Genomic DNA, 25,779 nt, shown 5'->3' on the forward strand with positions numbered 1-25,779 from the left:
GTAAATCTATATTCCTTTATGTGTGGCACCAAAAGCCACACAAAAGCTTACTGGCCTCACAATCTGTTATACTACATTTCAATTCCCTGCATTTCTCGAGGTTCTCAAAACACCAGGTTTTTGTGATCTACATTTTAATTTATATTGCTATTAAAGTAATATCTACTATACTATGTGGCAATTATTACTTAACATTTGTTTTTCACACTGGTCTTTAAGTTCTTGGGAATAGAAGCCATATAGCAAAAATAATTAATAAATTCTATTTACAAGACCTCTGCTAATAATAATAAAAAAATGGATATTTGGTAGAAATGGATTTAGTAGAAAAAGATAATGACTACCCAGAGTCCAAAAGAATTCAACTAAGCTTAAACTTTGTTGGAAAATTACCCCAAAATCGCAAATCCAAAGTAAATTTCTGAATTTTTTTTGAAAAACTAATTTCATCTTCTCTAAGAATATTTTTATGAATATCAGAAGTGGCTCAACACCAGGTCTAAGACATATGAAATGACAATTCATGCATAACTATAAGAATAAAAAGCAATAAAATTTTTTCATAGATAAAAGCAAATTTCCTCCACTAACGAAAATAGCTTTGGAATCTTAGTAAGAACTTTAACATTACTATCATTTTCATGAATAAAATGTACCAGGTTGTTGAAGCATAGAATTTATGTAAAGATTATTATAAAAGGTAACAAAAATATTTAAAACATCTTACAGTTTAATTTCTGAAATTTATCAAGTATGGCTAAAGTATGTTGACATTTTCAAAATGCTGCCATTTGTTAAAAAGCAAGGAATTTCAAGATGGGTAAAACATTATCTGGCTTTCTAAAGTTTATAAGAACTACACTTAAAAGAACTGACAAAGAAACTTTACAAACACAGAGGTGGGCAAAGACATAAAAGGCAACGTTGGGTTGCTGGGGTGGCTCAGTTGGTTAAGCATCCGACTTTGGCTCAGGTCATGATCTCACACACAGTCTGTGAGTTCAAGCCCTGTGTTGGGCCCTGTGCTGACAGCTAGGAGCCTGGAGCCTGCTTCAGATTCTATGTCTCCCTGTCTCTATACCCCTTCCCTTCTTGTGCTCTGTCTCTCTAAAATAAACATCAAGAGATGCCTGGGTGGCTCAGTCGGTTAAGCGTCCGGCTTCAGCTCAGGTCATGATCTCACAGATCCTGGGTTCAAGCCCCGCATCGGGCTCTGTGCTGACAGCTAGCTCAGAGCCTGGAGCCTGCTTCAGATTCTGTATCTTCCTCTCTCTCTGACCCTCTTCTGGTTGCACTGTCTCTCTCTGTCTCTCAAAAAAAATATATATATACATAAACATAAAAAAAAACCCAGCAAATGTTTAAAGTAGGAACGGTAGTACTAAATTAGAGAATTCATGAAGCGCCTGGGTGGCTCAGTCGGTTGAGGGTCGGGCTTCGGCTCAGGTCATGATCTTATGGTTCATGGGTTCGAGCCTTGCTTCGGGCTCTGTGTTGACAGCTAGCTCAGAGCCTGGAGCCTGCTTCAGATTCTGTATCTCCCTCTCTCTGACCCTCCCCTGCTCATGATGTCTCTCTGTCTCCCAAAACACACAAAACAGAATTCAGGTATAAGTATTAGATTGGACAAAGGTAGAAGATATTTTATATTGAAAAAATTCAATGTATCTTTCTGTGACAAAGACACTATGGAAATACATTAACTCTTTAAACAAAAACTAACTGAAAATATATGATCACAGAGAGGTCAAATAGGTAAATTAAAGATGGAAACAAAATATGTGAGTAATACAATTAATAAGCTTGATTTAATAAATATATATGTAACTTTTAGCCTCCAAACCAGAGAACGACCATTCTTTTTTTTTTTTTTTAATTTTTTAAATGTTTATTCATTTTTTGAGAGAGAGGTAGAGTGTCAGAAGGGGGAGGGCAGAGAGAGGGAGACACAGAATTTGAAGCATCTCCAGGCTCAGAGCTGTCAGCACACAGTCCAATGTGGGGCTCAAACCCACAAACAGCAAGATCATGACCTGAGGTGAAGTTGGAAGCTTAGCCGACTGTGCCACTCAGGTGCCCCAAGAGAATGATCATTCTTTTAAAAAAAATCCAAAGAATATTTGAAAATTGGTTCTGTTAGATATACATATATATATTTGTAAAAATTGGTTTCAAGGAAAAAAATGTCATTAAAATTCAAAAAGCTGTAAACAAAATGTTGATCTAAACTTTAGACAAGATAAACCTGCCTAATGACACTCACAGCAGCAATAGAAGGCTTCTTCCCATCACCAGCTGGTGGATGAGTGACATCTGCTCCCAAAAAGATCACGGGTTGCTGGAACACAGAAGGTCTTAAACACATTTTTAAAAAGAGTTAGATAACTCATTTTTTCATTATGCATTTATCTATTCATACTACTGCCACAAATATAAGTTGCTGACACAGCACAGAAGAGGTCTTACACAGACAGCTTCAAAGGCCTGATACTGTTTTATTCTCTGCATTCATGAATCCTTGACTCAATGAAGTAAAAGGTATTACAATAGGTCTACCCAGTGACTTATTCAGAGCAATTTTCTCCCTTAAGCATTGGTGCTGGTGGTTGCAAAGAGTGGGCATTCTTCCTAAGAGGCATAAAGTGATACACTTCCTCATATTAATCCCAGGTTGTATCAGTCTTTCTGTAATCTACTTACATTTAAACTATGTAATCTCTCATTGAGAAAAAGAACCATTAAACTTTTCACTGAAAAGGATTATGGGAATCTACTACCCCCCCCTCTTGTGGCCAAAAGTATAAATACCTAACAGTCATAAAGTAGTTGGGTCAGTCATTTTATTTAAAAAACGACATTCTTGGGGCACTTGGGTGGCTCAGTCGGTTGGGCGTCCGGCTTCAGTTCAGGTCATGATCTCACGTTTGTGGGTTTGAACCCCGGGTCAGGCTCTGTGCTTATAGCTAGCTCAGAGCCTGGAGACTGTCTTCAGATTCTGTGTCTCCCTCTCTTTCTCTCTGTTCCTCCCCTGCTCATGCTGTCTCTCTCTCTCTCTCTCTCAAAAACCCCAACACCCTTTATGGGGAGCCTAGGTGGCTCAATCAGCTAAGCATCCAACTCTTTATCTCGGCTCAGGTCATGATCTCCTGATTCATGAGATAGAGCTCCTCATTGCGTTCTGCTGATATCGCAGAGCCTGGTTGGAATTCTCTCTCTCTTTCTGCCCTCTCTTGCTTGTGCTCTCTCTCAAAGAAGATGAAAAAAACCCCCAAAACCCAAAACTATATTCTTTAAGATTCAAATAACTGTTTCTTAGTTGGTGGACTTGATAAAATTCTATACCCATCTATGATTCTCATCTATTTAACAGGCAGCATGGAAAAACAGAAAAAAGGGGGGGCTTTTGTGTCAAACACACATGGGTCTTTTTTTATTCTAATGCTTATTTGTGGTGCATACTGGTCAAGATATTTAGCTTTTTAAAGCCCTAGTTGCTTCAACTGTTAAAACCTGTTGTTCAATTCTCAGTCTCTTGCCCAACACCTGTTTCTAGGTCATTATGTCATACTTCCTAAGAGCTCTTAAACATGATGATGATCTGACAGTAACATAGGTATCAGGGAGTTGATATGGCTTACTTAAATGATTCACTTAACTGACATGCCCCACCCAAGATCCTTCAGTCTTTCCTTCCTTTCTAGGTGAGTGAGCAGCCTCATAACACCATATGAAAGGGGACTATCAAATAAAGAGAAAAATTTTCAAGCTGTGCTCTCCAGTGAGAAATACATAAAGCTCTCAATACTGTGTAGCTGGGCAAGAGGTTATTTGTAATACTAAATAAAAACAGAGTTGAAAGGGGATTTTCACAAGGGAATCTCTTAAATTTTTTGCTAAAATGTCTACTTATCTCCCATGGCAGGAATCACCAAAATGGTCTCTTACACTGATCTTAGATATGGCAATATATAGAAAAATTAACTCAAAAAGTAATTAATATTTAATTAAGTGATTAGCTGATCTTACCTTTGATGAGGTACAAGAATATTATTGATCCCTCCGAGTTTAACATTTATCTTTAGGCACAAGTTTGAGAGAGTTTGAGGGGATGTTTTTATTACATTCTTGACTTGGACACACTGTGTTGCCATACCCAAAAGTGTATCTCCTACACGTTTTACTTCCGCTATGGAACAAATACAAATACATCCAATTAGAAAAAAGGTCAAACTTCATTGAAAACTAAGCTAGTATATTTCCCCCCTTGAAATACATCACTGAATTACAGGACTCTAAAAATTATAACAATACGTATTAATACAATGCTGTTATAATTTAAAGTATACTGCCTTGAAGATTAGCTTAAATATTTAGTCATAATTGTTCCAGTTGTTTTCTTCTTTATGTAAGAAAGTATATTTTTGTCATCATAAAAATAGTATAAGCATAATAACAGAAAAATCAGAAAGAAAACTATCACACATAATTCTTTGTTAGCATTTTACTGTACTTTCTTCCAGTGATTTTCTCATTTATATTGTTTTAATGCAGTTATACTCACAGTTTACTGATAGCTTTCAATCTTATTTTACAACTTTTAATTTAAAATTAGTCTTTATAGTGTATGGGGCACCTTGGTGGCCCAGTTGGATAATTAATCTTGGTTTCGGCTCAGGTTATGATCTTATGTTTCGTGAGTTCAAGCCCTGAGTCAGGCTCTGCGCTGCTGGAGCCCCTTAGGATTCTCTCTCTCTATGTCCCTCCCACCCCCAACTCTCTCAAGTGTGCTCCTTCTCTCAAAATAAATAAATAAACATTAAAAAAAAAAGTCTACAGTGTTAAGAATAAAAGGTCCCTGTAACTTTCCCTCTCTCTGCTATTATGACAACCGCATAGAGTTCAGTGCACATACCTTACCTTTTTTATAAAACACATGGAAAACATTTATTCTTAATGTTTATTTATTTTGAGAGAGAGAGAGAGAGAGAGAGAGAGAGAGAGAGAGAGAGAGAGAATGAACAGGACAGGACCAGAGAAGGAGAGAGAATCCAAAGCGGGCTCCGAGCTGTCAGCGCAGAGCCCGATGTGGAGCTCGAACTTACCAACTGTGAGATCATGACCAACTGTGAGATCATGACCAGAGCTGAAATCAAGGGCCAGATGCTTAACTGAGCTGCTCAGGTGCCCCACCCATGGAAAACAACAAAAAAGCAAACCTGCATTCTACTTTGCAAACTGTCATTTTCATTTAATAATATAGTATGTTCTGAATCTTAATATATAAATTACCTTTATCATTTGTAATAATAATTTATTATTTGTAACAATAATGGTCTGTTTTTGAATACCATAAAGAATCTAACCAGTTATACACAGATATATTTTTAGCTTGTTCCCAGGTTTTCATTATTTCAAACAATGCTACAAATAATATATCCTTGTACATTTATTTTTATTTGGTTATATAACTAGAGCTTCAGGATACATTTCTACAAGGAGAATTGAGGGCCAGAAGTATATATATTTAACATTTTCGTAGATACTGACAAACTGCTCTCCACAAAGCTTTATTCATTCATTCAACAAATATTTAATGTGCACCTAATACATGCTAGTATTCTGTGAGGCTCTAAATATACAATGTCTCTAATGGAGATGTACAAATGGCTAATAGGCACATGAAAAGATGCTCCATATCACTAATTATTAGGGAAATGCAAATCAAAACCACAACAAGATACATTTCACACCCATTAGGAGGGTTATTATCAAAAAGAAGGAAAAAAAGAAAAGAAAATAACAAGTATTGCTAGGATGTGGAGAAACCGGAACTCTTGTGCGTTACTGGTAGGAATGCAAAATGGTGCAGCTGCTGAAAAAAAGCAGATACAGTTGACTTGAACAGCATCATCAAATAACTGCATCTAAAAGACTTCATTTAAATAACAGTAAGAATACACATTCTTCTTAAACTTACATAGAACATTCAGTAAGACAGATCTCATTCTGGTAAAAAAACGTAACAGCACATTTAAAGAATAGAAATCATACTAAGTATGGTCTCAGACCACAGTGGAATTAAACTAGAAATCACTAATAGAAAGATAGCTGGGAAATCCCAAAATATGTGTATATTAACATTAAAAGTAGACAGAAGGAAGGAAGAGATAAAACCGTTTGTTTGCAGAGTACATGACTGTCTAGGTAGAAAATCCCAGAGAATGAAAATAAACGCCTCCTGGAATAAGTGATTACAGTAGGGTTGCATGATATAGAGTAAATATACTAATGTCAACTGCTTTCCTAAATACCAAAAAATGAACTGGAATTGAAAATGAAAAACACAATACCATTTACATTAGTATCAAAAGAAAAAGAAAGATATACTTGGGTATAAATCTAACAAAATATGTATAGGATCTATACAAAACTATAAAATTCTGATAAAAGTCAAAGAAGCTCTAAATAGAGAGACAGTACATGTTTAAGGATGGGAATTCTTAACATTGTTAAGATGTCAATTCTCCCAGCCTGATTAATAGATTCAGTGTAATCCTAATAAAAAATTCAGCAAGTCATTTTGCGGATATTGCAAATTGTTTCTAAAGCTTATATAGAGAGGCAAAACATTTAGATAGCTAACACAATAGTGAAAAAAAACAAAGTCAGAGAATTGACACTACCTGACATTAAGATTTACATTAATTAAGCTACAATAATCAAGATAGTGTGCTATTAGCAAATGAATAGACATATAAACCAATGAAACAAAATAAAGAGCCTATAAATAGATTCACACAAATACAGTTAATCAATCTTTGACAAAGCATCAAAGGCAATTTAATGGAGAAAAATAGTCTTTCCAAGAAATAGAACTGGAACAACTGGATAGTGACATGCAAAAAAATGAATCTAGTCACAGACCTTATATCTTTCACAAAAATTAGCTCAAAATGAGTTATAAACCTATATATATATATATATATATATATATATATATATATATATAAACAAATCTATAAAACTACTAGAAAGTAAATTATAAGAAATCTCAAGTGACCTTGGGCTTGGCAACAAGGTTCTAATTATAACCCTGAAAACATGATCGGTTAAAGAAAAAAATAAGGAGTTGGATTTTATTGACATTAGAGGTTTTTGGTCTTTATTAACATTAGAAACTTTTTTTAAATGTATATTTTTGAGAGAGAGAGAGAGAGAGAGAGAGAGAGAGCGAGCGAGCATGTGCATGAGTATGAACAGGGAAGGGGCAGAGAAAAGGAGACAGAAGATTTGAGGTGGGCTTCATGCTGACAGCAGAGAGCCCAATTGGGGCTTGAACTCACGAACTGCGAGATCATGACTGGAGCCAAAGTTAGACCCTTAATCAACTGAGCCATCAAGGCACCCCTAGAAACTGTTAAGAGGATGAAAAGACAGACCAGAGACTGGAAGAAAATAAATGCAAAATAAATATAGGAGAAAGAACTTGAAACCAAAATATTAAAAAAAAAAACAACAAACCTCTTAGAACTGAAAAATAAGAAAGCAAATTCCCCAACTTAAGAGTGGGCGAAAGGGTGCTTGGGTGGGTCAGTTGGTTAAGCCTCCGACTTTGGCTCGGGTCATGATCTCACATTCGTGGGTTTGAGCCCTGCGTCGGGCTCTGTGCTAACAGCTCAGAGCCTGGAGCCTGCTTCCGATTCTGTGTCTCCCTCTCTCTCTGCCCCTTCCCACTCATGCTCTATCTCTCTCTGTCTCAAAAATAAATAAGACATTAAAAAAAAAAGAGCAGGCGAAAGTCTGGAATAGACATGTCACTAAAGAAAATACAGTTAGCAAGTAAGCATATGAAAAGATTCTCAACATTATGTGTCACTAAGGAATTAAAAATTAAAATAAGATACAAAACACACTTATTAGAATGGCTAAAATATTTAAAAACTGATAATACTAAATGCTAAAGAGGATGCAGTACAATAGGAACTTTTATTCATTGCTGTGGGAATACAAAATGGTACAGCCATTTTTCTAAAGTTTATTTGTTTAAGCAATCTCTGCACCTAATGTGGGTCTCAAACTTATAACCCATAGATCAAGAGTCACATGCTCTTCTTTTTTATTTATTATTATTTTTTTTATGTCTTTATTTTGAGAGAGGTAGGTGTGACCAGGGGAGGGGCAGAGAGAGAGGAAGACACATAATCTGAAGCAGGCCCCAGGCTCTGAGCTGTCAGCACAGAGCCTGACGTGGGGATCAAACAGGCTCGAACCCACAGACTGTGAGATCATGACCTGAGCCAAAGTCAGAGAGTCACATGCTCTTCTGACTGAGCCAGTCTGGTGCCCTAGTACAGCCATTTGGCAGTCTCACCGTGTGATAAAGCAATTGTACTCTTAGATATTTGCCCAAGTCAGTTGGAAACATGTCTATGGAAACACCTACACATGAATGAATGTTTATTGCAGCAGTATACACAATTGTCAAAAAACTGGAAGCAATTAAAACATTCTTCTTGATTATGAGGTAAAAATAGGTAAATGGATAACAAACTAATACATCTATATGATGGAATATTATTCAGCAGTAAGAAAAAAAACGACTTATGCTACAAAAAGACATGGAGGAACCTTAAATGCATACTGCTAAGTCAAAGAAGCCAATTAGAAAAGGTACATACTATGTGACAACATCTTAGAAAAGCCAAAACTGTAGAAACATAAAAAGGCCAGTGGTTGTCAGGCTTTTGAGGAAAGACACGGAGGGATGAATAAGTGGGAGTACAGGGGATTTTTAAAGCCATGAAACTGTTTTTCATGATACTGTATATACAGTATAGAGTACTGAGTGGCTCAGTTGGTTGAGCGTCTGACTCTTGATTTTGGCTTAGGTCAAGTTCCCAGGGTCATGGGACTGACCCCTGTGTCAGACTCCACCCTGAACATGGAGCCTGCTTAGGATCATTTTTTTTCTTTTTCTTTTTCAGGTTTATTTTGAGAGAGACTAAGCATGCACTCAGTGTGCACTCAACATGCACAAGATAGGGAGAAGAGGGGGAAAGAGAGAGAGAATCTCAAGCAGGCTGTACGCTGTCAGTGCAGAGTCTGACGTGAAGCTCAATCTCCCCAACCTTGAGATCATGACCTGAACCAAAATCAAGAACTGGATGTTTAACAGACTGAGCCACTGAGATGCCCTAGAGCCTACTTAAGATTCTCTCTCCCTCTGCCATCCTCCCCAACTCACACTCACTCTCTGTCTCTAAAAAAAAAAAAAACAGGTTACAAAGGAAAATTGTTAGATTTACTATATAAAAATTCAATTTTCTGTATCTCACAAATATATAACAAAAAATAAATGAAACCAATGAAATCTAAAACATATTTGTAGCACATGGAGACAACAAAAGGCTAGTTTATTGAAATATCCATATAGATCTGTTACTATACTGTTCATTCATTAAAAAAATTTTTTAATTTAAATTTAAGTTCATTAACATACAATGCAATATTGGTTTCAGTAGTAGAATTTAGTCATTCACCACTTATATACAACACCCAGTGCTTATCATGAGTGCCTTCCTTAGTACCCATCACTCATCTAGCTCACCTTCTACCCACCTCCCTCCATCACCCCCCAGTTTATTCTCTATCATTAGAAGTCTCTTGTGGTTGGGGCGCATGGGTGGCTCAGTCGGTTAAGTGTCTGACTTCAGCTCAGGTCATAATCTCACGGTTTGTGGGTTCGAACCCCGTGTCGGGCTCTGTGCTGGCAGCTAGCTCAGAGCCTGGAGCCTGTCTTCAAATTCTGTATCTTGCTTGCTCTCTGACCCTCCCCTGCTCAGGCTGTCTCTCTCTCTCTCTCTCTCAAAAATAAATAAAACATTTAAAAAAGCGCATCCAACTCTTGATTTCAGCATAGGTTATAATCTCATGGTTCATGGAGATGAGCCCTGTGTTGGGTTCCATGCTAACAGTGAGGGGCATGCTTTGGATTCTCTCCTTCCACCCACCCCCCTCCCTCCACCCACTCTCTCAAAATAAATAAACATTTAAAAATAGAGCCTGTTGTGGTTTTTTGCCCTCTCTTCTCCCTTCCCATGTGTTTATGTGTTTTGTTCCTTAAAATCCACATATGAGTAAAATCATATGTCATTTGTCTTTCTTTGACTGACTTATTTTGCATAGCATAATACATTCTAGCTCCATCCACATCATTACAAAATGGCAAGATTTCATTCTTCTTGGTGACTAATATTTCATCATATATAAATACCATATCTTCCTTATCCATTCATCAGTTGATGAATATTTGGACTCTTTCCATAGTTTAGCTATTGTTGACAATGCTGCTATGAACTATGGGGTGAAGCATGTATACCTTCAAATCTGTATTTTCATATCCTTTGGGTAAATACCTAATAATGCAATTGCTGAATCATAGGGTAGTTCTATTTTTAGTTTCTTGAGCTACCTCCACACTATCCTCCAGAGTGGCCACACCATTTTGCGTTCCCACCAACAGTGCAAGAGAGTTCTCTTTTATCCACATCCTTACCAACACCCGTTGTTTTAAAAAATATATTTATTTAATTTTGAGAGAGAGACAGAGACAGAGAAAGCGTGTGTGCGTGAGAGAGTACAAGTAGGGTAGGGGCAGAGACAGAGGGAGAGAGAGAATCTCAAGTAGCTCCAGCCGTCAGCGCAGAGCCCAATGTGGGGCTTGAATGTGCAAACTGCGAGATCATGACTCAAGCCGAGACCAAGAGTCACACACTTAACTGACTTGAGCCACTCGAGCGCCCTCTGCCCGTTTCTTAACTGGGTTATTTGTTTTTTGGGTGAGGAATTTGATAAGTTCTTTATAGATATTGGATAGTAACTATTAGAAATGTTGTTTGCAAATATATTCTGCCATTCTGTAGGCTGCCTTTTAGTTTTGCAAATTGTTTCCACCTGTTCTATCATTTCTAAGCTTAAATCATATACTCCATTCAGTAGTTTGAAAATTATACTTTCTTTGTGTTTTTCTGAGATTCAATGATTTATGTTTAAATTATTAATATCACTCAACTTTTTGTTTACAATAACAGCTCTCATTTACTGAGTATTCACTATATAATAATAGGTACTACTCTAGGCCCTGTTTATATATATAAATTTATTTAATCCTTACAACTATTCTCTATGGGTTAGTTATTTTTAGTATCCCAATTTCAAAGATGAGGACACTAAAGCGTAGTTCAGTAATTCAGCTATATCACATAGATAGTATAGCTGGCAGAACCAGTTTTCTTTCTTTTATTTTTTTTAAGTTTATTTTTGAGAAAGAGCATGAACAGTGAAGGGGCAGAGAAGGGGATGGAGGATCTAAAGCAGTCTCTGCACTGTCAGCAGTGAGCCTGACATGGGGCTTGACCACATGAACTGTGAGATCATGACCTGAGCTGAAGTCGGACACTTAACCAACTAAGCCACCCAGGTGGCCCTCTTCTTGGCCTATTTAGTTTGTTCTATTGATTTGTCTTTTCCAAAAACATCAAGTACTTGAAGAAAAATACAATCTTAAGATATCCTTACCATACACTGGCGTCTTCCCTGGCAGGATGACGATAATGAGCTGCAGCCCTGAGTAGGTGTTCTTGAGATGCCGGAACATGGGCTCCACGCTGTCTGCCCCCTGCGCATATTTGCAGAAGCAAGGCTGGCCTTGGATGGGCATCCCTGCATCCTTGGAAATCTTCCGCAGCTGGTCCGTGAAACCCCTAGAAGGAGAAATCACTAAAGCTAAATCCTTTGTCTAGTCATTCACATCTACAAAGTAGAATGGAAAGTTTGAGAAGTGAATGGAAAATGAAGCAAAGATCTTTGTGCTCCATATACGAAGAGGTCACCAAGATTATGGATATTAAAGGCAATGGTGAGTCAGTAATCTATTTTGCAAATTAAGAACACTAATTTAGAATTATGTGGGATTCTGTAGTTTACAAAGGTGTTAGTAATACAGTGTGCTGGTTAAGAGTCCATTTCTAGAGTTAGCATGACAGGTTTCAATCCTAATTCTGTTAATTGCTAGCTATGAAATCTTAGGCACATTTTTTCTAGTTTCTCTCATCTATGATTACTTCCATTAGAGAGTTGGTGTGGATATTGAGATTGAGATTGAGTTTAGCACACTGACCAAGACATGGTAAGAACTTAATAAATTTAAGCTATTGTACATTTTCTTAAAGAGTAGTGTTTATTTTATTTTTAACATTTTTATTTATTTTTGAGAGAGAGAGAGTGAGAGAGTGCAAATGAGGGAGGTGCAGAGAGGGATACACAGAATCTGAAGCAGGCTCCAGGCTCTGAGCGATCAGCACAGAGCCCAAGGTGGGGCTTGAACCCACAAACCGTAAGATCATGACCTGAGCTGAAGTTAGATGCTTAACGGACTGAACCACCCAGGCACCCAATTTCTTTCTTTCTTTTTTTTTTTAAAGTGTTATTTATTTATATTTGAGAGAGAGCAAGTGGACATGTAAGTGAGCAGGAGAGGGGCAGAGAGAAAGGGAGACAGAAGATCCCAAGGAGGCTCTGCAGAGCCTGATGCAGGGCTCAAACTCACAAACCGAGAGACCATGACCTGAGCTAAAATCAAGAGTTGGACGCTTAGCCAACTGAGCCACCCAGTTGCCCCACTGTCCATTGTCTAATTTGATTGTGACACCATTCATAAAAAAAGTGGTAGGTGAGGTATTATTCCCATTTTAGGGATCAGGCAACAGTTTCAGAGACATTAAGTATTAGACCGATGTCAAATGGCTAGATAAATGGTAGAGTCAGAAGTATGACCTACTTCAAAATTTCCTTCCACAATATATATCTGAAATGAGGATAGGAGGGAAGACTGTGTCTTCAGAAAAGATTAAAAAAAAAAAAAAACCAAAACAAACATTTAAGAACAAATGAGGCAGGAAGCACTTCGATGTATTTTTATCCACACTAAAAAAAAACCCCAGGGGATGATTAATTCCATATTAAAACAAAATTCTGCATTTGATCTAGGATAAACAAGTAATGATGTTGTGATTTAACAATCACTTTACATGTTTTGAAAACAAATAAGATCCTAAGTCAAGAATCTGAGTCATCTTTGCTCAAAAACACTCTAATTCCCTTAGAGACAAAGTTTGTAGATATTCCCTTCTCCTTTTCCTTATTAGTATTTAATTCGAGAAGTATGAAGTTGGATATTTTCAGTCAGCCTGAACAAGAACGACAAGCTGAAAGATTATGAGATTTCTATCAAGCCATGAAAAACAAATGTAAAACAAAAGGATAAATCTAAGCCTGAAAAACAATTGGAGGTATTTTCTTCAGTCTCAAGGTCAAGATAATCATAGCATTTAGTAAACTATCCTTATGACATTTTACTTGCAAACAGGGTGATAAAAACTCTGGAGAAAAATGTACATTAAGTGAACCTTAAGACATATGTTTAGAAATTTGGAGCTAATAAAAAGTAAACAGAATTAAGTAGAAAAAATATTTTTACTTCTCATATTTTGAAGAAGGCAAAGCAAATTCTGAATTGACCTGGTTGGTAAACTGGCCTCTGTATACTTCAAGAACTTATTATTAGCATACTTTATAAGCATTATGAGCGTACTTTATAAGATCTATTAGTGGATACTGAACTTAGACAATAATCATTTTCTTTCAAAGAAGGTGAGAAAATGGAAGCCTCGGAAGGCTAGAATAAGTTATGTAAATTGAAAATCGACAATTTTTTGTTTGCAACTTAAACAGAAGATTACTGAGCACTTACATGCTGAGGCAAAGAATTTGAGGAATAAGAGAAGAAAAGAAAGTGGTGGAGATGGAGGTCAAATTTTCTAAAGTAAGAAAGTGAAAATGAAGAGTTAGTTCATTCTTTCAAGGAGCTTAATTGAGAAATAAAGATCTTATTTCATCCTCAACCAAGAGATATGTATTATTATCTCTAAAAAGGTGAAAACAGAAGCAAAATGAAATGAAATTGTTCATGATAATAAAGCTAGGAAGCTGCAAGGCTAGGAATTAAACATAATGTATTTGCCATCAAAAGCCAATGATGTTCCTTCCACACCACATAAGGTGGACTGATAAGATGCCTACAAGAATGAAATCAATGACTTTACTAACAAATTTAGTAATCTTCACCAAAGTATTAAGAAGAAACATTTTCAAAGGCTCAATGATTACTCCATATTGAGACAACACAGGTTAAAACATTAGCTGAAGTAGTTTAAAACTGAAACATAAAATTTCCCCAACCCAAAGTAATGACATGCCTTACTTTAATATTTCTTCTCTGCACTGCCTCTGTGTGGCGAAACAAGCTATAGCCCACATTTTTATTTCAACTCCTGTGTGGAACTGTTTCCCTCGCATGTCCCATACTCCGTGGCTTGGTGTTGCAACTGTCCGATTCTACAAAAAAAGTAAAAAACAGAAAGAAGACAAAAAAGAAGAAATTGTTAATATACAATTTATTTTAATGAGCTGAAAAGAAAAACATTTCAAATTGCTGAATTGATATATATGACATTCTACATGTAATAGGCTGCTCTACATCAATATTATTTATATTTTTTATCCTACAAAACCAAAACATCTACTGAAGCAAAGATACCCTAAAACGAAAAAGTATTGTTGGAGCAAAACAACACTTTCTAAATCTCAGACTTGGTTAGGATGCCCTTCTCTTTATAAACAGAAACTGACTGTTTCTAATTTAAAAACCATCAACAGGCTTTACCCGTCCTCCATACTGCAGCATAGGTGCTGGGAGTACGCGTCCGGTTACATGGGCCATTTCATCCCGAACTTTAAATTGAAACTCCTGAACAAATGGATCTGTTTCATAATTTGCACTTCTTACCTAACAACAGAAAAAGTTGGTAGTTATTTAAAAAAATTTCCCCAAACGTCTGCTTTATTCATTAGAACCCTCCATGGTGTTTTAGTTAATGGTGCCTTAACTATAGGACGGAGAGTCTTAACCTGGAACCACAGATCATGAATAGATTGTAGGAAGTCTGTGAACCTCCTGGTAATATACAGAAATTTAAATGTATTAGGTAGAATATTAAGAAATTTCAACTATTTACAATCCATGAAAATGGCAATTTTATATGATTAAACCTAATACATTTTGGGGAGGGTGATCTGGGGATTACAAGAGGAAGAAACTTCTGACCTAAAAAACGTCTAATTAGAAAATTCAGACATGTATTTTTATTTAAAAAATTAAAAAAATTTTTTTATTCATTTTTGAGAGACAGAGAGACAGTGCGAGCAGGGGAGGGTCAGAAAGAGAGGGAGATACAGAATCTGAAGCAGGCTCCTGGCCCTGAGCTAGCTGTCAGCACAGAGCCCGACGTGGGGCTCAAACCCACTAATCGAGAAGTCATGACTTGAGCAGAAGCCCGATGCCCAACCGACTGAGCCACCCAGGTGCCCCCAGACATGTATTATTAAAATTAACTTTATGTAGGGTTTGACAGCAGCTATTGATGATTTTAAGGCTTTCCCCCTGTAATTACTCGATTTACAATTTATATAAAATTACTTGAATATTTTCTGATAAAAAGTGCTATATTATAAAATTTACTTAATGGGATACACTTGAGATATAAAAAAACAGTATAGAAGATAATTTTTACAAAATATATCTGTAGATATGAAGACAAAGTATTTAAAAATTGTTTTAATGTTCATTTTTTGAGAGAGATAATGGGGTAGGGACAGAAAGAGAGGGAGACAGATGATCTGAAATGAGTTCTGCACTACCAGCAGAGAGCCTGATACAGGGCTCAAACCCTGAGACCGTGACCTGAGCTTAAGTCAGACGCTTAACCAATTGACCACTGAGGTGCCAAGAATTTACTTTAATTCAATATAGACTTAGATCTCATAATATAATTTATATTTATAGTATGCTATAGTAACTATGTTTTTCAAAACATATTCATTTAACTTGGTCTCAGGGTAAAACTCAAATAAGGTTATAAAATGAAGGCGGTATTCAAATGTTTGAGTAACAATCCATTAAAAAAAACTGTATCATCTAAATATGTAAAACAAATCTTCCCACAATAAACAGGAAGAGTTTTTCTAAATTAGGCACTAATCCTTCAAGCTTAAATGTCATTCATTTATGGTATGTTTCAGTATACTTTCATAGTAAGGTTGCAAAGAGTAATAACTACTATAAATAAAAACTTGCTGCATGATATGCTTGGTGTTAAGTTTTATAATTAATTTTCACAATAAACTTAAAGCTATAAAAGTAGGTCTTTTATAACTTTTATAATCTTTACGGAGGAAAAACCTAAAGCTTTATGACAGGTTAAATGACTGACCTAGAACCATATAGCTAAGCAAGTGACCTAGAATCTGAAACCATGTATGTTCTGATTCTAGAGTTCCTACTCTCAGTCAGTGCACTAGTCTTCCAGATGGTATAATAATTTTTTTCGATGTTTATTTATGAGAGAGAGTGAGCGAGTGAGCGAGAGAGAGAGCATGAGCAGGGGAAGGGCAGAGAGAAGAGGGAGACACAGAGTCAAAAGCAGGCTCCAGGCTCTGAGCTGTCAGCACAGAGCCTGATGTGGGGCTTGAACTCATGAACCCTGAGATCATGACCTGAGCTGGTCATATGCTTAACCGGCTGAGCCACCCAGGTGCCCCGTAGATGGTATAATTATAATACTACAATAAGGGAAACAGTAAGTAAGCACAGAAGATACACTTTGAACCCAAAGCTGTCAGATTCCAAAACTTATAATTTTAACCACTGTATGATATTCTCTCTTTGGATAGAAAAGCTGAAATAAATGAGTTAAAAGTATTTACCGAGATTTCACAGAGACAGTGAGAGGTTCTAGCCTCAAAGGTTTTAAAAAATTAGAAAAAAAATCCATGATAAAACAAATCTGTATTTTCTAATTAAGTATCATGTAGTAACTTTTATTTGCTCTTTATAAAACTGTATGGGAATTTCCCATAATTGGCTTATAAAATGAAAATGCCAGTTCTGTAACTTTTTAAATAACAATCTTCACTATTACCCAAAGTAATATTTCTATTTCCAGACTTTTTTCTCTTCACTTATATAATTTAAATGGTATTCAAGAAGAGAGTAAGATAAGGCCCAGGTGCCTTTTATTTTTCATTTTGCCTTATTCCATCAGTTTCATAAAGTGGTATTGCTACTCTTCCTGCTCTTCCACTCACAACAGTGACACGGCTTAGAGACCTTACATGGTTGGAGCAGTCTTGGAGTCCTTTTTTTTTTTTTTTTTAAGCCACCCAGACATCCCAGTCTTCTATTTCTTTATTCATCTTATACAGCTGCCAGTCTGATACTGAGGACTAAGCAATTCTACTGGTTAAGACTCACTATAACTTGATTTTTCTTCCTCTTCCTTTCCTATGCGGGAGGTAGTAAGTTCCAATTCACTAAACTGAAACACTGGTCCTGAGAGAATCTGCTCTAAATCTAAAATTAAAGAGCTTGGGGTTAAATGAAAAGGATCTAACCCTTTTCATAGAACCCATTAAGGTTTACCCCAGAACACCACTGGATGACTTCCATGATCCCTTTTAATTCTGATAGTCCATGAAATGGTAATAAGGTATGAGCTGATAAGGACATGACTCTAGTATTAGCTCATCCTATCATGTTTTTAATTCACATTTCTAGGGTCAAGTACTAACCAATCTGCTAATTTCCTCTTGTCTATCTGGCGCAGATCTTGCTGTTGCTTTGATCATAGTGGATGTCTGATTGTCCGTTAGCTTCTTGATACATCGTTGCCCTGCCACGATATTACAGACCTACAAATGGAAAAAAGTTTGTACTAGATGCATATATCTTTTTTAACTCTCAATGCCAATTACATGTGAAATTAAAAATTTTTTAAATGTCTATTTCTTATTTTTGAGAAAGAGAGCATAAGTGTGGGAGGGGCAGAGAGAGAGACAGACAGACAGACAGAGGGACGGAGGGAGACAGAGGATCCCAATCTGTGCTAACAGCAGAGAGCCCAATATGGGTCTCAAACTCAAGAACTATGAGATCATGACCTGAGCAGAAATCAAGAGTCAGACACTTAACTGACTGAGCCACCCAGGCACCCATAAACTGCTTCTTTTAAATATGTTAAGTAAAAAAGTAATAAACAATACTGTTTGATAGTATGATTATAACAGGGTAAAACGTACATTGGATAAAAGGCTGAAAAGAAGTGTACCAAAATGTTAACAGTGGTTACTTTAGAGTGGTAGGATTGTGAATAAAATTTTATTATTTCATTACTAAAAATTTAAAATAACATTTTAAACAGTTCAATCTCCAAAATAAATGTTGACTGTAGAAAGTAAGTTATCTGCCATAAAGCCCTCAACAGAATGATGAACAAGAGGATATTAAGAAACAGCCTAAACACATTACTTCTAGTGGCAGGTAGGTATGTTTCTGTTCCTGCCCCACTTGCAGACAAGGAAGGTGTGGATACTTCAGCTGAAGAGTATACTTTTCTCTGAAATACTGTGCCACTGTTCTCTCCACAGTTTGGCCATTTTCTAACTGTAAAGGAAAGCTGAGAAAAAAAAGTACAAATTAATAACTCTCATCTCATTATGATGAGCAAAACTCCCAATCCACTAACTATAGCAAGCTGCCTCAAATCATCTCTGCTCTGACAAACACCAGCTTTTCTTACGTTTGATGACTGGCAGGCCTCCTTGTTACATTACAAACACGGTATTTCCGCCTCATTGTTCCACAATGAGTCACTTCAACCTTCAGACCTGTTCCCAACAAGAAAAACTGAGGTTAAAGAACTGTCACATGTCAAATTTTTTTTTTACTTTTTTTTTTTTTACTTTTTTTTAAATTTATTTTTGATACAGAGAGAGACAGAGCATGAGAGGGGGAGGGGGAGAGAGAGTAGGAGACACAGCTCCGGAAGCAGGCTCCAGGCTCTGACCTAGCTGTCAGTGCAGAGCCCGACTCGGGGCTCGAACCCACGAACGTGAGATCTGACCTGAGCCGAAGTCGGAGGCTTAACCGACTAAGCCACCCAGGTGCCCCACATGTCAAATATTTATAAAGCCTGTTCACTACCATAAAAACTCACATTCTAAACAGACAGAAAATTTGTAATATAGGCAATGTGATATTAACAAAGAATTTTATAAATAACATTGCTAGTAATGATTAAAAATCATGATAGATCTCCAAATATCTTCCCTATCCTATCAATATCTACATATTAAAAGACAGATTAATAAAATTTGCAAAGCCTATAGAGCAAGGAACAAAGTTCTCCATTAATTAAAAAAACAACAACCTATTTATAATAAATTTAGGTATTTATCCTGGGAGAAGGAATAAGGAATGAAAGAAGAGTTAAAACAATTCTCAACATACTCCACAATTTTTCAAGTATGTGATATGTGAATAGTCCAGTCATCACACAGTGACTGAAGTTTAGAATTTAATAAATCTCAGAAGGAAGTCCTTTGAAGATTTTTAAAGTAGGACACAGAAAATTCCAGGCCCTTTTAAGAGAGGCAGAGTGACAATTAGATTGAAGTATAATATAGTGACACAACTCTTACTACTATTAGAAATTAAATGCAACCATAACAATTCTTAGAGTAGGTGACCCTGCCTTCTTATGGAGTCACTGGCCCCTTTGAGAATCTGATGAAAGCAGTAAACTCTCAGAAAACTGCATATACACATAGATGTTCCTGGATCCTTGCAGTCCATCTATGGACCATAAGAGTTTGAAGATCCCAGGCCTGCTTTAGAAAGTGAAGTAATGCAGGGTGCCTGGGTGGCTCACTCGGCTAAGCATCCGACTTCTGCTCAGTTCACGATCTCATCATGCAAGTCCCATGTCAGGCTCTGGGCTGACAGCTCAGAGCCTGAAGCCTGTTTGAATTCTCTCTCTCTGCCCCTCCCCTGCTTGTGTTCTGTCTCTCAAAAATGAATAAACATTTTTAAAAAATTTAAAATAAAAAGGAAGTAAATCAATCATCTTTTAAACCAGTGGTGAAATCTTTGGGATTAATTTTCTTAAGCAGTACTGTCCAACAGAACTTTCTGAAATGATAGAATGTTCTACATTTGTGCTAATATGTAATCACTAGCAATGTGTGTTACGGAAGTGAAAATTTACTTTAATTTCATTAATTTAATGCAATCTTGGAGCTATCTAAATAGAGAAGAGTCAATAAACTGATACAGTTACTACCTGCTTAGAGATAAGCAATTCCATTATTATAGCCTAGACTCCAAAGGCAGAAAATCTAAAAAGGGGCAGATGAAGGACAACTTTTAGTTTCCTGATAGTATTTATGGTTATTACTTTTGCACTGCTCCCCTGTTGTATTTGTGATTCCTATTATGCAGTGGTTCTCAACCACAGGCAATTTTGCCCTCCAGAGAACATTTGGTAATATCTGGAGACATTTTTAATTGTCATGATGCAGGAAGGGGTGGCGTTATGGGCATTTACTGCATGCCTAGATTTAGGGATTCTTGGATCCAGGGATGATACTAAATATCCTACAATGCATGGGACAGCACTATCTCCCACCCCAGACTACAACAAAGAATTATCCAGCCCCAAATATCAACAGTGTCAAGGTTGAGAAACCCTGTAACAGGGTAATTTATTTTCCTGTATACCAAAGTTTGGTAGTACCAAACACAAAGTTCATAATAATATTTTCTTCTGATATATCAGCAGAAATTAAGATGTTAAATGCACATAGTGTCACTGTATCAGATTGGTATGGATTTTTCTTGAGAAGTACTCCTAACTGAATCAGTGTTATAGTTATTATTGGTAATTACTATCGGAAAACAAATTTCAGATCAACTGGAGTGTAAACCATGCCTCTATATTATGAAGGAAACTAGAAAATAAAATACTACCATGAGAAGGCTTCATAAGAAGGAAATGTGAAAGAAGCAATATGAAGTAACAATATTAAGTAATAAGCAGGATATAAAAATATTGTTTAGGGAGATAACACAATAGAAAAATTATAAATTGTTTTGTTATCTATACCACCTAGCCATTTGTTTTCAAGTCTTCCCCCTGAATTAAAGAAGTTATTAGTAATATTCTAATAGCCTACTAAATTAAGTTTTTACCAAAAATAATTCTTTTATAAACATATGGTACTTTTACTATATACATTTGCTCTAATATTTGTTTAACCATTATGAAAAATTATACAAAGGAATAACCCTAAAGTTACTATTTGAATATTTAGGAAAAAGTTCAACTGGAACTAAATGAATATACTAAGTAAATCTATTCATTACAGTACAGTTTGTATCACTATTTAACAGTTACCATCAAATTCCTTAATGCTGGCTAAAAAATTAAGCCCCAATATATAGCACAGAACATATAACCTTGAGTCTCCTGAGTTTCCATGGTAGGATTACATGATGTATGTTAAAAACTTTCTTTAAAAAAAAAAAAAAAAAAAAAAGCCTTTTTGAATTTGAATGGAGGAAAAAAAATCATCAGTTGATCAATTAGATCCAACTGAGATTTTTCTACCCCAAATCTAGGGTCAAAGTTGCCTAAGGATTAGACCCAACCCAGGGCTTAGCAAAAAGTTGAAATTTAAAAAAATGAACTAGATAATTCTCTGCCCAGGTCCCTCCCAAAACCCTCCATCCAACCAAAAATAAAAAATAAAAAAAATAAAAATTTGGCTTTAATAAATCAAATATTTAACCTATAAACTTGGCTTTACCTTCACTCTAACATCAACTTTATAATGCTTTCTAGTCATTTTTTCAGTCATTTCTTTGGGCCCCTGAGCAGCTGAGGTTAAGATCGAGTCCATGCTCTTCGGGCAGCAGTTGAATCCTTGTTCTGTACATCTTGTATTTTCTGTGATAGAGTGGTGATATGAGTTGATTGCATAGTTACCGCAAAATAATGTAAGTGACTTCATGATATCAGAGGTGGTAACTAAGCAGCAACTCCACTGGAAACCATGGCATTTTGATGATCACACATTAATGGTGGGTAATGCACTAACCTCTCAACAATGCTAACTGTGCAGCTAATACAGATTGCGAAAGGACAATGATATAGTTGAAATACACTAATATATAACACTTTGTTACTTTGGTATTTAAATAACTTGAGACAAATGGATGCTCATTTTCAAAGCAGGAAGGACTTTCCTTTTAACATTTTATTACACTGACTCTCTTTCTCTCCCCTGGGTACTGAATGGCAAAGAAGGAATGATTCCTGGAGCAAGCAGAATGCACTAAGCTATTCTAACTTATTCAGGGAACTTAAAGATGTTCAGTGAACAAAATTCAATGTTTTACTCAAACCAGAAGCTGAAAATTTTCTGCAACAAAATCTTAAAATTAAAAAATACCACTTCTAAGATTTAATACTTAATATAAATAGAATTTATACTACTCATTCTAATTAGAGGACATCTAATTTTTCTTCTTGCCTAAATAATAAAAACTAAATACAGTGGAGTCACATCTTTTTAAATTAAAAATAAATTTTTTAAATAATCTCGACACCCAACATAGGACTTGAACTCACAGCCTCAAGATCAAGAGTTCCAAGTTCAACTAAGCCAGCTGGGTGCCCCCAGTGGAGTCACACTTTACATGAGGATTAAGTTCCAAGTTATGAAGAAGGCAAGAATTTTACACAATCAAAATTATTCTTAAAAAATTCCTTCAATTATTAATAGTGTTAATAGGTTTGCATATAAAACTATAAATGGAAATTTAAATGTACATAAAGATGTACATTTAGATAAAGATGAATTATATACAATACCAATTTTAGAACACTATTAAAATTTTTTCTTTTTCTCTCTAGAAGACCTTACAGAGATGAATTTATACGAGTAAAATACATAGGATGCAACACCACTGTATAGATTTTAGCTCTAAATAAAATAGGCAAGATCAATGATCAACTATATAATGTACATGAAATAATGAAGTTCCAATTCTAAAATAACACATGAAACAGGCTAGCTAACCCCATATCCATAACGTTCCAAAGGAATAAAATATTCTATCATTTCAGAAAAATAAGGATGTCATTATATTAGAATATGTAAAAATAATGACTCCAGTTCTGACCTAATAACGTATTTGGAGTAAGTTTCTACTTTTAACAGTATTATAGAAGCATTTTCCCAGGAGATACTGTTATACTTTTAGTTAGTAACACAAAGCATCAATAAAATATTAGCTAGTATCAATATTAATTTCATTACTTGGCATTTCTTTCATTTAGTTATCTAAGATGTAATGGTAATGAATTTAATGTAACATTTTATAATTAATCGATATTTTTACAGATGATGTTACATGAAGAGACTTTAAACATTTTTTCAATAAAAGTTTGTTATATTCATGCATTTTTTTAGTTAAGTTGTTCCAAATGCGAATTAATTCACCTTTTATCTCTTTGGTGAATTTTACCCGATGAGAATCAGTCAGAGGTCTTGGTTGCTCGTCAATATTATGAATGTCAAGAACTTCACACATGAATTGAATTACAGGTTGTGCTTTGTAGAAGGCAGTGGCAGAAACTAAGAAAAAAAACACAAATAGTACAAATTAATGTTTCTGTAAAAAAATTCAGAAACTTGTTCTCAGTTTCCACAATTAACAAATTATAAAGTTATAATTATCCTTTATGTATACTTATGTATATAAAAAAGCATTTCTGAATCAGTTTCAATTTGATGGCTGTCTGACTAGAAGACAGGCGTAAGAACAGAAAAGTTAAGTTCTACAGTTTTTATTATCTATCTTTCTTCTTGGGTAACTGAATAAAACCTTTCTCTGCTACATGTACAGAAATATTCTGGGTATGAGACAAGGCCTGTAAAGGGAAAAATGCCAGAGCCCTTAGCAGATGAAAAGGTTAGGTATTCTTTCTTTCAAACTTTTATCAGGTTATTATTTTTTTTAATGTTTATTTTTAAGAAAGAGAACATGACTGGGGGAAGGGGAGAGAAAAGGGAGAGGGAGACCCAGAATCTGAAGCAAGCTCTATGCTCTGAGCTGTTACCACACAGCCTAATGCGGGACACTTGGACCCATGAATCATGAGATTATGACTTGAGCTGAAACTGGACACTTAACTGACTGAGCCATACAGGTGCCCCTTAAACAAAGCTTTCTATGCTACCCTGGCCTGTTTATTTTAGTGAAAGCTTTCCCTGTCTTGTACAGATTAAAAAAAATTTTTTTTATGTCTTTACTTTATTTTGAGAGAGACAGAGAGTGAGCGGGGGAGGGGCAGAGAGAGGGGGAGACCCAGGATCTGAAGCAGGCTCTAGGCTCTGAGCTGTCAGCACAGAGCCTGACACAGGGCTTGAACCCATGGACGGTGAGATCATGACCTGAGCCGAAGTCGGATACCTAACCAACTGAGCCACCCAGCCGCACCTGTCATGCACAGATTTGAGAAGACAGTGTTATTAAATGATATTAGTACTAATCCAAAGTACAGGAAGTAATAAGTAAAGAGTATCTGCCCAATGTGATCTAGTTACAGTTGGTAGTTTTCTAAAAGTCAACCAGCCTGACTTCTTAATCTTGGGCTTCAAAACTGGAAGAGCTTCACCAATGGTCAGTAGATGACAAATACTCATTTCTTTTCTTTTTAAAAATTTTGTTTAAAATGTTTTGTTTATTTTTGAGAGACAAGACAGAGTGCAAGTGGGGCAGAGGCAGAGAGAGTGGGAGACACAGAATCTGAAGCAGGCTCCAGGCTCTGAGCTGTCAGCACAGAGCCCAATATGGGCCTTGAACTCATGAACCATGAGATCATTATTTGAGCCAAAGTCAGACACTAACTGAGCCACCCAGGCGCCCTAACCACCACTCATTTCTTAAACAATATTTACTAAGAACTATTACATGCTATCACGGCACTGAGGATACAATGAAAAGTAAAACCAAAACAGACAATAAGGTACATGCTATCATGTTATTTTTCTACTTAAAAAATGTGGCTATTGTCTGCTGGGCTAAGTGTAAATATTTTAAGTGGTGCTCTTTCTCTCCTTCTCCTTGGCTAAAAGATTAAATGTCTTCTACAAAATGTCCCTCACCTCTGGAAGGATGTTTATCAAGCCTTTACAGTAGTTATCTCAAGGTATGTGTGGGTATTTAGGCTACTGTGGATATTTTTTGTTTTCTTTTTATTTTATCTTTAAGTCTTCATTTATTATAGTAAGCACACTTTACTTTTTCCTTTATTACAGAAGTAATACGTGAATGACATCTCATCATAAAAAATTCAAATATAGATCTATAGAATAAAGACTGTCTCCCAACTCAGCTTCCCCCCTCTCCAAGTATCTTTAAGAACTAACCATTATTAGGGGGACCTGGGTGGCTCATTCGTTAAGCCTCTGACTTCAGCTCAGGTCATGATTTCACAATTTGTGAGTTTAAGGGCCACATCAGGCTCTGTGTTGACAGCTGGAGCTTGGAGTCCACTTCAGATTCTGTGTCTCCCTCTCTCTCTGCCCCTCCTCTGCTCACACTGTCTCTCTCTCTCACACAAATATAAACATTAAAAAAAAAAAGAAATAACCATTGTTAGTAATTAGGTATGTTTATATCCTGACCTTCTGATATGCACTTCCAAAGATGAAAATGCATATATAACATTTTTTTTAATTAAATAAACTACACCCAAT

General features: G+C 36.0%; 1 protein-coding gene across 5 annotated transcripts in view; it reads right to left on the reverse strand.

Annotated features, from left to right (window-relative positions):
- Positions 1-25,779, reverse strand: part of AGO3 (argonaute RISC catalytic component 3) — a 119,645-nt gene that overhangs the window by 20,983 nt on the left and 72,883 nt on the right. For all 5 annotated transcript variants that reach the window (XM_029949241.1, XM_029949239.1, XM_029949238.1 and 2 more), the window contains exons 6-14: positions 23,518-23,652; positions 18,753-18,840; positions 18,482-18,629; positions 17,746-17,865; positions 14,783-14,905; positions 14,321-14,454; positions 11,578-11,762; positions 4,027-4,186; positions 2,264-2,354 (exon numbers count right to left, since the gene is read on the reverse strand). In XM_029949241.1, coding sequence (XP_029805101.1) covers positions 2,264-2,354; positions 4,027-4,186; positions 11,578-11,762; positions 14,321-14,454; positions 14,783-14,905; positions 17,746-17,865; positions 18,482-18,629; positions 18,753-18,840; positions 23,518-23,652 — 1,184 coding nt within the window. The remainder of the gene's footprint in view (positions 1-2,263; positions 2,355-4,026; positions 4,187-11,577; positions 11,763-14,320; positions 14,455-14,782; positions 14,906-17,745; positions 17,866-18,481; positions 18,630-18,752; positions 18,841-23,517; positions 23,653-25,779) is intronic.

This window comes from Suricata suricatta, chromosome 8 (genome assembly GCF_006229205.1).
Source record: "Suricata suricatta isolate VVHF042 chromosome 8, meerkat_22Aug2017_6uvM2_HiC, whole genome shotgun sequence".
In the NCBI taxonomy this organism is placed as follows: domain Eukaryota; kingdom Metazoa; phylum Chordata; class Mammalia; order Carnivora; family Herpestidae; genus Suricata; species Suricata suricatta.